The sequence below is a fragment of the Apus apus genome, chromosome Z (genome assembly GCF_020740795.1).
Source record: "Apus apus isolate bApuApu2 chromosome Z, bApuApu2.pri.cur, whole genome shotgun sequence".
NCBI classification, from domain to species: Eukaryota; Metazoa; Chordata; class Aves; order Apodiformes; family Apodidae; genus Apus; species Apus apus.
The window spans coordinates 1,238,887-1,253,160 of NC_067312.1; the positions used below are offsets into that span (position 1 = coordinate 1,238,887).

At 47.3% G+C, this 14,274-nt stretch overlaps 2 protein-coding genes across 12 annotated transcripts in view; one reads left to right on the forward strand and one right to left on the reverse strand.

Annotated features, from left to right (window-relative positions):
- CZH18orf54 (chromosome Z C18orf54 homolog) overlaps positions 1-14,274 on the reverse strand; it is a 14,473-nt gene continuing 199 nt past the window's right edge. The window contains exons 1-8 of one of the 11 annotated variants that reach the window (XM_051642512.1): positions 11,611-11,634; positions 9,205-9,535; positions 7,360-8,037; positions 5,753-5,903; positions 4,473-4,581; positions 2,986-3,117; positions 1,271-1,342; positions 655-689 (exon numbers count right to left, since the gene is read on the reverse strand). In XM_051642512.1, coding sequence (XP_051498472.1) covers positions 1,298-1,342; positions 2,986-3,117; positions 4,473-4,581; positions 5,753-5,903; positions 7,360-8,037; positions 9,205-9,484 — 1,395 coding nt within the window. In that variant the 5' untranslated portion in view covers positions 9,485-9,535; positions 11,611-11,634 and the 3' untranslated portion in view covers positions 655-689; positions 1,271-1,297. The other 10 variants (XM_051642513.1, XM_051642510.1, XM_051642508.1 and 7 more) reach the window with 10 other exon arrangements.
- Positions 13,565-14,274, forward strand: part of STARD6 (StAR related lipid transfer domain containing 6) — a 5,086-nt gene continuing 4,376 nt past the window's right edge. The window contains 2 exon segments of the mRNA XM_051642707.1: positions 13,565-13,654; positions 13,801-13,850. Coding sequence (XP_051498667.1) covers positions 13,565-13,654; positions 13,801-13,850 — 140 coding nt within the window.

The following is a 14,274-nucleotide window of genomic DNA, read 5'->3' on the forward strand; positions in this document are numbered from 1 at the left end:
CATCCTCTAAACACCCTTTTCTCCCCAAAGAACCAACCTTTCCTAGGATGTGACATTCAAAAAGACTTCAGGGACTTTTTGATACAAAATACTTGGGCTTTTTTTTGCTTAGGGAAGAAGGAGCACACAATTACACCAACTCCAGTCCTGTTAGAAAGAGCAGCCCTGAGAAGATTATGTAATGATCTTCTTGCTAAACTTCACTGCTTCACTTGACACGTGATATTGAGCTTCCCCCTGCTTCAACAGGCCCTCTAATGCAGTGATGACTAGAGCTGGCCAAACAGTTCAGTTTGTTGTCAGTTTTTATGACAACAAGAGATTCTTCCACAAAAATGCTCACATTATTTTAATTAGTCTTCAAAAAGTGGTTATCTTGTCACATTGGTAGACCCTACTGGAAGCAGTAATCATCAACCAAGCTGAGAAGCAATTAATGAAGAGAGTCTGGACAGAAATACTGAATACATCATTTTTGAGAACAGGCAGTGGTTCAGCTTTCAAAAGCCTTTTGACCAGGAGTCAGGCTGACAAATGACATAAATTACACAACATGAAAATATTCTTAGATATCAGCTTCACAGATAATCCTTTTTCCTTCTTTATCTCCTTCATGATCACAGGTCTGTTCTTGTTGGTTCTTGTTGTCTTCAACCAGACTTTTAAGATGTGAGAAATGGTGCAAAGTCCTAGAGGAGAAAAAATAAAGACCTGAAACAACAGTTTATAAATTACTGTTAAAATTTCACACCAAATGATGCTGATTTCTTACCAACAGCTTAAGTTTGAATGGCTTTACATACAGTTTACATCTGTGTCTAACTGTTCCACTTATTGCTTTAGAGATTATAAAATACAATAAGGCTGGTTTTAAAAAGTTAAATATTTTTGGAACTGAAATTTTAAATACATCTTCTCACACACACACACACTTTCTATGAAATTATTATTAAACCCAGAATGTTAAACACTGCAAAGTATCCTGTCATAAAATAGCATCTCAGTGCAGTAACTTTCAGTATTTTTAATTAAACAATCTTTTAATTTTGCAATACAGTCTAAAACTATTCTGCAGCACTGAGTCTGGTTTAAACAGATGCTCTGCATAATAAAAACCTGGTTTCCATTCTCAAACTTATTTCCTTAGTCACTTCTAACTGTTCAGTAGGACAGATTGTGTCTCTATCATTCCATGAATGATCTCATTCATGGAATATATTTTAAAGCAAATTTTTCTTCACTGTACTGAAAAAGGTAAAATATTTGGTACCTTTATAACACACTTCTCCAAATCTGGTTATTTTAAAGTCCATTTATGTGTAGCAATAATTAACCCATTGATCTAGATGAAATACAAATGTTTATTTATAGGGTACAGCTCTACAACCATTCACTGGGTATTTGTCTTCTCCATGAACTGCCATGTTTTTAATTATCATCATCATTATTATTATGACTTGTTCTTAGCAAAGTTTTCAGAGCACATGACAAATCTCTCAGCTCATCTGTTTTTCCTTTTTTTGCACCTTCTGAAAAGAGTTAAAAATACAAAAAAAACCACCCAACAGTGGTCACTTACTTCTGAACAGAATTAGCAAGAGGGATTATCTCACTGCCACAGCTTTAATTCACCCTCTGCTTTTTCAGAAAGCTTAAAACAAACAAACAAACAACATCCAAAAATATTAACTGAAGGAAGGGACAGCAGCTGGGGATGACAGAAACCAGTGAATTACTGATGACATGTTGCTTTGGAAAATATTGTCAACAACTTTATAGCATCATAAAGTAATCGAGGCTGGGAGGGACCTGGGGAGGTGGGTTCCTGCCCAAAGCAGAAGCAGCTGTGAGGTTACAGCAGGTTGCTCAGGGCTTCCAGTCAAGTCTTGAAAAGCTCCAAGGACAGAGATTGCACAAGCTCTTGCACAGCTTGTTCCAGTGCTTGGCTGTGCTCAGGGGTAGTTCCTCCCCAGGTCCAGTGGGAACCCCTTGGTTCCATTTCTGCCTGTTTCTCATCCTGCCACCACACACCACTTCAAGATCTTGGCTCCATCTTCTTGATGCCCTCCTCATAAGTGCAGGAAGATTTCTTTTAGGTCCCCAAAAACTTCCTTCTCTCCAGCCTGAACAAGCCCAGTTCCCTCAGCTCCCCCAGTAGACAAATGCTGTAGCCCCACCTTGGTGCCCCTCCACCAGCTTATTGATGTTTGTCCTCAAATGAGGGGCCAAATTCTGGATGCAGTCTTTTAGATATGGTCTAATAAGTGCTGAGGGACACAGAGGGACAATAATTCCTCTTGATCCATCCAGACTGCTCCTGTCCTCATAGCCCAGGTTCCTGCCTTGTTGCCAGGGCACACAAGTGGCTCATGTTCAGCTTGTACCCACCAAGACCTCTTGGGCATGTTCACCAGGGCAGCTCCCTAGCCAGGGATATACACACATTGAGCACTGCAACATTATGAAAAAGGTAAAAAGAGACAATAAAGTCTCTGAAATCATTTGGAAACAAAATTGCCATAAAATACCAACTCACTGATGCCCAAGGATGCAACCACGGAGAATGTGAGAAAGGTTGGCTTTGTGCAAGTTTGGTACCTGCCCCTGAAAGCCTAAAATTAGCAGGGCTATCACCAGCAGGCAACTTTTTCCCGAGCACAGCGAGGGCTGGAGCAGCAGAGGAGAGCACAGCCTGCTCCCCTCGGGCACGGCTGCCTGAAATGTCGCCATCTCCTGGCTCACGACAGCCCTTTCTGCAGCAGGGGAACTGCCGAGCTGGTGCCCTGCGACAGGGGCTGCAGCATCAATTCCCTGCAGGCTCGGGGCACGGAGACCTCTGGCACATGCTCCTGTTGCAAACCGGATTGAAGCTGCTGGCAGCGCTCGTTGTTAAGGTGCCTGGAAACCGAATCAATCCAAGGACAGTTTCTCACATGCTGCATCGGGATTGGCAAAGAGCAACCAGCAGGAAAACTGCCTACTCACTTTTTCAAACTCTTCCTTTGGCTCAGCAGTTTCATTCTGGCTTAAGCTTCCCTGAATTGCTTGGAGTTTAAACAGCATGAACTTCAAAGCTTCCAGGGGCCTGTCGTGATGATCTCCACAAAAAGTCTGTTCCTAAACCAAAACCCAAAGAATCTGTTGGTCCTGCAGTGCACATAAGCCAAACCAACCAGCTTTTGATGCTGCCCTGGAACAAGTGAGAGGCTAATTCCATTGAGTGTTTCCCTCTGTCTTTTCTTTAAAGGTCTGTTTCTAAATAATCATGCTACACTGGTTCATCTTAATTTCTGGAACTGTGTGGTCAGTGAAATCCCTGTAAATACATGGAGAAGAAAGGAAGAAGCAGCACAGAAATGCTTCAGCCCTGGCTGGTGTAAAATAATTCAAGACCATGAAGACTGTCAGTCCCTGTGATGCTCTGACAGCAGTGCTGGACATGCTCCCACCTCTCTGCTGCCACAGCAAGCAAGTTCCTTAATGAGAAACTGATTGATTCATGTCATTAGCATCTATAGCATGAGCAGATATCATAGCATCAAAAAAGCAAATTAACTCAGCATGACCCAAACGTGTGGATAATCTAGGAATATTTACATCTGGAAACGTCTGATGATGCCACAGAACCAAGAGCATGGGAAACAGGAGGGATGAAACACAGGGAATTCACCAGCCAGAGTAATTGGAATTCCTCCTGCACATTCTTAGGTTTTGTGGCAGTTCAGCTCCTTAGGGAAACACAAGGATGTGGAAAAACCTCCAGGCTGATGCTCTGGGAAAACAGAACTTTAGGGCAGTGAAGATTTAAGGACAATAGTATAGAAAGTCAACAAGTCAGTACCTAAATGAACAGGTAGGCTTTCCAGCTGGGACACTGGGCTCAGTGCTCACCTCCCAAGCTGGGAAAAGGATCAAGTGTTCCTACACCCCAAAGGAAAGGCTGGACAATACTAAGACTGCCAAGATGGTGATTAATATGCTAGAATAGGAAGAAAATCATGGCTAGCCAGAGCAATTGCAATTCATTATCCAATTCCAGTGCAGGAGCATGTTATTTAAATAATCATATAATAACAAATACATTACTTAACTCAAACCCAACAGCACACCAGCCAGGCTAGGAAATTAGTAGCATTTAATACATCAGTAACAAAAAAAATAAAAGTCTTCCTTTACTTGAGGCAGGCAGATGATTATTAAAACAAAACATGAGTGTAAAAGTTAAACCATTACTAAGCAAAGCATTTTATATTAGATGATGTCTTGATCATAATTGTGAGCAAGGGTTAGATGATAGGATTTAAAAACTGTCTGACTTCATTGGGCTGAAATCAGATTACATTACTGCAGTTAGGCTTCCCATTTTAAATGTACAGAAGAAAATAATCAATTTATAATTAAACCCTCTTCTAATATTTAGCACTCTCAGGTATTTTGGGCACTCCTAGAAATACATACTCAGTTTTACTGACCTTGTTTTTGTCACGTAAACAGTCTTCCAGGAACTGATGTATGATTTCTGCCTTGGGGAATGAGAGAGCATTCTCCATGTCCTCACAGCACCCAGGCACTGGTGGTTTGCTAAACCAACACAGAACATGCAGTAGAGAAGAAGAGCAGGTTTATTAATGAAGAAGAATTGGTTTAGGATGTGATCATTGTGATGAAAACAGATACTGTAGCACTGCAGCACCAAGGGGCACTGAGTGGTCCTGTCAGAACTTTGGTGTATGTGAGGGAAACAACTGTTTTGTCTAGTTTTGCCAATATAATCCAAACCTGGGCAGCCATAAAAGTCAAATAAACAAACAAACAAGCCCAAAACCAAAACAAAGGCAAGGTAAGGACTTCTTAGTTGGAATTGATTACATGAGTGTTTTTCTTACACCTGGTATTCCACCATTAATGTTCAACACCTAAAGAAAAAGAGCTACCTTTGCTTAATGACCTCTCATTCTTTTAGTGTCTGAAGTATTTTAATTGAAGGCTGGCAGTGCCACAGAAGGCTATTGGGGAAGCCTGACTTCCAGTGATGCTCTCTCCTGTGTGGGCTTTCTGGTGGCTAGCAGGAGGTCACTTTGTTAGCCTCTCTCTCAGCAGGACAATGACTAGTGCCCCTGCTCTTACTATGAGCAGGAGTTGAGCAGTATGAGCCTCTTCCTCACATGGTAAATGTTGATAAAATCAACCAACAGGTCAAAATCTTCTGGGGTCAAGGGAAACTGCTAAGACAACACCCAGAACCACACACAACGAGCTGCTTCTTGAAAGCTGTAGGAAATTCTAGTATGGAATTTTAGTCTTCTTGGCTCCTGTGAAATAACTTCCCAGTTTCCGAACAACTGAAATTCCAGTGCTCCAAAATTGCCCTTTTTGGAGAAAATGGACTTCCCTCTCTATTAACTTGTTTGTCACAAATTATTAATAGTAAACTAGTAAATCTGTCAGTTTAAGTTTAAATCCCACTCGATATTTTTTCCTCTTGAAATAAATATATTTGCATATTAATCTCTAGTAAACATCATTAGAAGGCAATCAGTAATATTGATAGCAGGCTTTGCAAGTCAATGGAAAAGCAGTGGACCAACATCCTGCCCTTGGAATTTCAAGCACTCAGCACTAACAAGAAATCTAATAACGAATCCTCTATCAAAATGCCACAGCACCCTTGATTTATAATCTAGATACCAAAGCAATTAAACACATGATGCACTTTCAGGAACAAATTAATCCAAAATACGTATTTACTTACACAGCAGCTGGAGCCTTTTCCCATGATCTTTCAGTTTCTAGTGTCTCTGTGGTGGAGGAGCTGCCATCAGGCTCCAGATTCTTTGCCAGCTCTTCAGCTGAACTCTCCAGACCCATGTCAGCCTTCAAGGGAAGCAGCCCAAGCTGCCCTTCTGAAAAAACCAAGGACACTTGCTTTCAAGGGCATTATTTCCACATTCTTTTTAATTTTATTAAATACTCCAACAGAAAATGACTACAGACCAACTAGCACAGGAAACATTTTGCAGGGTATAACCCAAATCCAGCCCCTTTTGTTAACTTGCTATGGTCTGTCAGTCTCCAGCACTAAGTGGGATCTGCAAAGTTCTGGCCAGGAGAGTGTTGAAAACAGTCAAGAATTTCTCTTCCTAACTCAGATAAAACAAGTGTCACGTGCAGCATTCAATAATAGTTAATGGTTTTTACATGTGTTTGCATGCTATAGAAAATATAATTAATATTAATTCACAATGCAGTGTTAAATATCAATTATTAATCCTGTGAGTTCTTAGGTTAGAAAACCCTGCACAAAATAATAAGAAAACTAAGAGCTGCTTTTTCAGGCATCTGGGAGAGAAAACATGCAACACATCCATGCAAACCACAAAGACAATTACACACAGGACTCACATCTAAAACCAGATTGAGGTAAGTCCTCAAAATGACATATACATTCTCACATATATTTTTTTATCCCTAACCTGCTCATGATTGGTAACATTTTCTGTGTGAAAAAAGCTATAACCCTGCATTTAAAGTTCATCATGCACACAGATTAGAAAGGTATTTGCACACTTTTGTATATCCAGCATTTTGTCACTTTAAAAGCACAACATAAACAACACTTCCACTAAGTTTCTATAAACAGCCTCTTGGAAAAGGGAAGAGGTCAATATTTATGCTTTGCATATTTCTTTTGAAATGAACTCAGACAGAGAAGAAGGTAATTGACCCTTAAAAATGTGAATCTCTTTTATCAAAGCAAATCTTGCTGATATTTCATAGAATACAAAGATGGTGCTTCACCATGGGAAGACCTGCAGGGTGATGCCCTGCTGCAAAGAGTAGCTACAGGAGAGATTCCCAAGGAAAGCCTTCCCATAAACTGCAAGCACTGGATAACCTAAATATATGGGTTACAAATACCTCCTGCTGACTGTGTAAAGGAGAGAAAAAGACTGCATGATGAATGGTATTTCTTATCAATGTGACAGGTTCAATTACACTATGGTTTAGGAATCTCTCTCCCCCAAGGTTACACTTCAGGTAATTTAATTTAATGCTTGAAATTCTATAAAGATATTTATGGAATTACTGTCATTATCTTGCAGCAAGGTGCTAAATATGCCACTGTAATAAATACTTTGCTGTAAGAGAAACACTCCAATATTGATTTATATCTGAAAACTTACAGTGGAAAAGCTGCTTAACTGGGTTAACTACAAGTAAGTGTTTTGACTCATTTGTCAAAGACAGAGACTAAATCTGCTGCCCAGTGCAATCCAGCAGTGCTGGTTTAAAACATGTGCTTCTTCATACCCTTCAATTAAAAAAACCCAACAAACAAATTACATGCAATAGAGTTACCTCTGAAGGGCTTTTTAGTGCCTCTCAAAAACGAGGTATCAAATGGGCAGCATGCATCTGGGCTGGCATAGTTGCCACTTTCTTCTACTTGGTTGTCACCTCTCAGATCCAGGAAAGCACTTGGGTCAAGAAAATCAACATTGTCTTTGTCTACAGAGGGTCCTTCTTTCTGGAGCCAGACTGGGAAGTGCATCTTGGGGATACTGCTCATCCCTGATACACTGAAGTCAGACTTGTGACTGCTGAGCCACCCAGGATAATTCTTCAGATGCACAGTGTTGGAGTTCTCTTCCAAAGACAAGGCTCTTGGGCTTCCTCTAGAGACAGGATCGTACCCATCAGGAGTAGAGAGATTCCATTTCTTCAAATCTCTGTGTGGATCCTGGTGAGCAGCAGCTTTCCCATTCTTCTGAGGACTGGAGGGGCTTTCAGGATTGAGAGATGAGGTCTGGTGAGGGCAGAAAGATGGCTGAAGTGTTCCACTGCTCCATCTGTTCCAGCCACTGCTGGGATGCTTTGGTTGAGAAGGACTCTGGACCAAGGGCAGCGACCCATCCTCTGGAAACCCTAACAGATCATCTGTTGTAAGACTAACCAAGTCTGGGTCACACTCAGCCTGCCCTCCACAGGGTGAGGCAAGAAGGCCCAGTCCTCTTTGCTGATTAAAATCTCCCAGTGCTGAAAAACAAAGATATTTTACATGAATGGCTAAACTACAAGCATAGCAAAGTGAGACATTTTTAAGATCTAACACGAAGTGATAATTTAAAGCTGAAAGACATTATTTACCAGGGGGCACTGAATTACAGTTCTTGCAAGAGTGGTTCTGTTTCTAATCAGAGCCAATTCAAACCCATATGTATTACCCAGTGGGGACAGACCTCACATCCAGAAGCACATTCCACAAAAATCAATGGATATGGGGCAGATTTTGTTTTAAGACAAAGAAGTGCTTAAAGGAACCCCTTCAATTAATCAGATTCTGATGTTACTTACATGGGAAAGGAAGCAGATTGTTTTCAAGAAGTTTAAGTAATGATTTACACTGCCCTTAGCCCAGAGAAAATTGAATTTCTATTCCATATTCTAGAATTTATTATTGCATCTGTGAACATGCCTGGAGCCCTCAGCACAGGAAAGGCATGGAGCTGTTGGAGAAGGTTCAGAGAAGGGACAATATCATCCAAGGGCTGGAGCAGCTCTGCTCTGGAGACAGAGTTGGGGTGGTTCAGCCTGGAGAAGAGAAGGCTCCAGGGAGACCTTAGAGCACCTTCCAGGGCCTGAAGGGGCTCCAGGAAAGCTGGGGAGGGGCTTGGGACAAGGGCAGGGAGGGGTGGGACAAGGAGTTTTAAACTGAAAGAGGGTAGATTCACATAAGACACAAGGATGAAATTCTGTGCTGTGAGGGTGGTGAGACCCTGGCCCAGGTTGCCCAGAGAAGCTGTGGCTGCCCCATCCCTGGCAGTGTTGAAGGGCAGGTTGGATGGGGCTTGGAGCAGCCTGGGCTGGTGGGAGGTGTCCCTGCCTGTGCAGGGGGTGGGACTAGATGGTCCCTTCTTTCACCATTCTATGATTCTATGCTAACATGGTTATGAATTCTCACCAACCCACCAAGCTTTTACAGAAAAGCACTCCAGAGATTGACAAATCTTGCTAGCCATGACCAAGAATCACTGCCTGTGCCACAAAACCTTGCAAGCAGTTGTGCAGGGACTGCTCCTTCAACAAAACACACCTGCTGTGAGTCAAGGAGATGAAATGCCATTGGAAATGGAAAAATATATAAAAAAAAGAAGAACAGCAAACACCAGAACTTAATTAAAAGCACATTTGCAGGAGACATACCGTGTTTTTCTTTGGCATGATGTTTTGAAAACTTGACTTGCTTGGGAGTGCTTTGACATAGGCAGATTTTTCCAGTGCTTACTCCTGGGGATGTGAGACTCAAATTATAATCTTCAATATAAGCCTCCAAAGCCTCGGATGCAGAGCTGTAAAGCTTGCCCTTGTAGTGAATCCAACTGCTTGAGCCTGGATGACTGCTGTCAATGCCACAGCTTCTCAAAAGAGAAGAGACTGTTGAATCAGGAGAGCAGCCACTGCTTCCTTTCACTGAGCTTGCCATGGCTCTTTATCCAGGTTTCTGTTAGGCTGTTTCACTCATCTTTTAATCAAGCTACATGGAGAAAGAAACAAAAATCACAAGTGATCACCTGTGCCGAAACCTCACCTCAAACTGCAACACACAGAAGATATTTGACTTTTGTTATGCAAGTTTACTATTTTCCTAGGCCTCTTTAGCTATTCAGCTTGCTGCTTTTCCTAATAAGTTTGTCAGATATATACACAGCACCCCTAGAAAGGTAAAAGGTGGAAAAACAAAGGCTTTGGGGAAAAGGATAAAAACAGGGAAAACTTCTTTTATATTAAAACTTCCATAGTGGGTAAGAAAAAGACACCAAGAGAGTAAGAAAAACCCAGCTCCTCCCTAGGTTCTAGAGGAACCTCAGCACCCTGCTTTTGCAGGGAAAAAGGGTTTCACGTAAGAAATGCTGACACTTGTCACCAAATACACGACCCAGCAAAGACACACAGAACTTTTTACTTCAGAAACAGCATGAAAGGGCAACTTCTGTGGACAAAACCAGCAGCAGCTTGGATGCTAGGAGCACAGGACGCAGATATTTGTATATAGCTGGAAGGGGAAGGTGAGAAACGCCTGTGGCGCCAATGACAGCCCCACACGGACCCTGCAGCCAAGCACAGTTTGTTTACATCCTTGCAAGAATGGGTGACCTAAGCAAGCAGGCACACCTATAGCAAGGTGAATAATGGTTTATATTCCCTATTCCCAATGCAAAATTCCCTCCCATTTCCCCCCTGGCTGGGCACTCCAGGGTTTACAGCCCATCCCACGCTTCAAATTATCCTCTAAGTTTCCCGCCCCTGCTTACACATCCCATTCTAGCAGTTTACTTTTTACCTTTTAAGGTAAAATTTTGACCTTTCTTGCCCCCTTGGCTGCCTTCCCAATTAACAATCTCCTGGTGTCATCCTGCCCTGAAGAGCAACACAGAAGTAGCTTTGTTCGGCCTTATCTTGGGCCATAAATGCTTCTCCATGTTCAGATCCCCCAGATGGAGCCCAATTCAGTCCCTCAGTTGCTTGGCCCATAAACCACTCCAGGTGTCATTGGAATGCGTAGATATCTCTCAAACAAACAACCATCCTAACACTAAAATACACATCCCAAACAAACTATATATTCCTATATGTGGTCCTAATATAAATGTGGTCAAACAAACTACATGTTCCTAATACATATGTGGTCAAACAAACTATATCTTCCTAACACTAGAATATATATATGTGAACCAAACCAAACACTACATTTCTAACACTAGAATGCAAAATCAACACTACCATTCATTTCTAACACTTACACATCCCATTCTAGCCGTTTACTTTTTACCTTTTAAGGCAAAATGTTGACCTTTCTTGCCCCCTTGGCTGCCTTCCCAATTAACAAGCTCCCGGTGCCATCCTGCCCTGAGGAGCAACATAGAAGTAGCTTTGTTCATCCTTATCTTGGGCCATCAATCCTGCTCCATGTCCAGATCCCCCAGATGGAGCCCAATTCAGTCCCTCAGTTTCTTGGCCCATAAACCCCTCCTGGTGTCACTGGAATGTGTAGATATCTCACTTCTCTCAAACAATTATATTCCTAACACTAATATATATATATATGTGGTCAACAAACCTAATATATATGTGGTCAAACAAACTATATCTTCCTAACACATACGTGGTCAAACAAACTACCTCTTCCTAACGCTAAAATAGAGATAGATAGACGTGAACCGAAGCAAACACTGCATTTCTAACACCAGAACACACCATCAAACAACCTGCCCGGCTGCGGGGTCAGGGAGCAGGGACCCCCGGGGTGGCACAGCCCATGGATCCTCCCGGCCCCGGGAAGAGCAGCGGGGAAACCCGCCAGCCCCGCCAGCCCCGCGCCCACCGCGGAACCACCGCGGAACCACCGCCCTGAAGCTCATCCCGCCCGGCCCAGGGGCCCCGCAAGGCGCGGGCAGAGCCCGCAGGGCCCCAGCCCGGGGTGGGTGTGTGTGGGGGGGTGCCCTGTCCTCTGCGGGCAGCCCGCAGCAGCCGCGCCTCCCGCCCGCCATCCCCAGCCGTTCCCGTCCCCATTCCCGTCCCCAGTCCCGTCCCCGTCCCCATCACCCGCACCCGCCCGGCCGCTCCCCAGCACCGGCCGCTCCCCAGCACCGGCCGCTCCCCAGCACCGGCCGTTCGAAAGACCCGCGCTCCGCCCAAGATGGCGCCGCGCGGGCCCCGCCGCGCAGCCCCGCGGGACGGGGAGGCGGGACCGGCCCGGACCGCAGCCCCCAGCCCGGCCCCGCAGTCCCCCGGCCCCCAGCCCCCCAGCCCCGACCCGCAGCCCCGCAGCGCCCCAGCCCCGCAGCCCCGACACGCAGCCCCGCAGCCCCGCAGCCCCCCAGCCCCGACCCCCAGCTCCCGACCCGCAGCCCCGCAGCCCCCGGCCCCCCAGCCCCGCAGCCCCCCAGCCCCGACCCGCAGCCCCGCAGCCCCAGCCCCGCAGCCCCGCAGCCCCGCAGCCCCGCAGCCCCGCAGCCCCGACCCGCAGCCCCCGACGCGCATCCCCCCAGCCCCGCAGCCCCCCAGCCCCGCAGCCCCAGCCCCGCAGCCCCCAGCCCCGCAGCCCCGACCCGCAGCCCCAGCCCCGCAGCCCCCCAGCCCCGCAGCCCCCGGCCCCCCAGCTCCGCAGCCCCGCAGCTCCCGACCCCCAGCCCCGCAGCCCCCCAGCTCCCGACCCCCAGCCCCGCAGCCCCCCAGCCCCGCAGCCCCCGGCCCCCCCAGCCCCGCAGCCCCCCAGCCCGGTCCGCAGCCCCGCAGCGCCCCAGTCCCGCATCCCCCCAGCCCCCCAGCCCGGCCCCGCAGCCCCCCAGCCCGGTCCGCAGCCCCTCAGCCCCGCAGCCCTCCAGCCCGGCCCGCAGCCCCCGGCCCCGCAGCTCCCGACCCGCAGCCCCCGGCCCCCCAGCCCCGCAGCCCCGCCCCGCAGCCCCGCAGCTCCCGATCCGCAGCCCCCCAGCCCCGCAACCAGCCCCGCAGCCCTGCAGCCCCGACCCGCAGCCCCGCATCCTCCCAGCCCCGCAGCCCCGGCCCCCCAGCCCCGCAGCCCCGCGGGGTGAGGCAGAGCCGCCCTGCGGGTGAGGCGGGCGGCGGCGTCAGCAGCGCCCGGGATGGGGGTCCCGGGGGACGCGGGGTCCCGAGGAGGGCGGGTTTCCCCGGGGAGCAGCGAGGGCTGGGCACGGAGCGGGGGGGCTGTGCGTGCCCGGGGGCTGCGGGGCGGGCTGCAGGGCCCCCCGGGAGCCGCGGCCCCGGCGGGAAGGGCGGTTATCGGGGCTCTGTTGAGGGAAGGAGCGTCTTTTCCCTGCGGCTGAGCGGGATTAAGAATTCCAGCCGGTAGGAACACTCAGTCCACCCGCCCTGCAGGCGGTGGAAGGGATGGGGGTGCGAGCCCGGGGGTGTTTGCTCCCCGAGGGGTGCGACCGGCAGGCACCAACCCACTGCTCTTAGCATAGAATCACAGAATCCCAGAATCCCAGGGGTTGGAAGGGACCTGGAAAGATCACCCAGTCCAACCCCCCTGCCAGAGCAGGGGCACCCAGAGCACATCACACAGGAACATGTCCAGGTGGGTTGGAATGTCTCCAGAGAAGGAGACTCCCCAGCCTCTCTGGGCAGCCTGTCCCAGGCTCTGTCACTCTCACAGGAAAGAAATTTTTTCTGATATTCACCTTAAACCTCCTATGCTCCAATTTGTATCCATTACTCCTTGTCCTGTCACTGGTCATCACTGAAAAAAGCCTAACTCCATCTTCTTGACACTCACCCTTTACGTATTTGTAAACATTAATGAGGTCACCCCTCAGTCTCCTCCAAGCTCAAGAGCCCCAGCTCCCTCAGCCTTTCCTCATCAGGGAGATGTTCCACTCCCTCCATCATCTCTGTGGCTCTGCCCTGGGCTCTTTCCAGCAGTTCCCTGTCCTTCTGGAACTGGGGGGCCCAGAACTGGACACAATACTCCAGATGTGGCCTCACCAAGGCAGAACAGAGGGGGAGGAGAACCTCTCTTGACCTACTAACCACCCCCTTTCTAATGCACCCCGGCAGGGCTGCAGATGAAGTCTCAGGAAAAATGTTCTCCTACAGCCAAGACCCCTCAGGATGGAGGGTGGTAAACGTGTCAGTAAGAAAACATCAGGTTTGTTCACGCCGTTATTGTCGTTAAGCACCTATTTTTTTTTTTGCCCAACGTGCTTAAATCCGTTTTCCTGCCGGTGACAACTTTGTTTCCACTGCTAAGGTTTTGGTTTTGCCTTTTTCTACCCTGAGAAAAGTGTTAGGGTTTCCTCCAAGCCTTCGAAAGAGCACGCAGGAAGTATGTGAGTATTTACACCTTGTCCTTGCAATGAGTAACAGCACCTTGTCTGAACAGGGACACCCAGGACTGAAGCAGCAGAGCTAACCACCTTCTGCCCCTCACGGGGTGTTGAGATGAGGTTGGTTGGAGGATGTTGTGCTCACACTGGGCCAGCAGCAGGGCTGGAATGCAAAAGATGGGTTTCCTACAGGATTTTCAAACCTGCTATGAAAACTGAATACTGTGCAACAGTTGCTAGTAGGGAATAAGTAGCTATGAGGTGACAGTGACTGTTCCTGGTGGGATGTTCTAATCGAGCCATTAACATCTTCACTCTCCACCCCTTCCTACACACCCAGACCTGCTTGTGCTCCTGCTCTACCTCATCTGTCCTTTGTACCTTTCTGGCACCCACACGTACAGCTGTTTGCATCTTCAGTTTGACA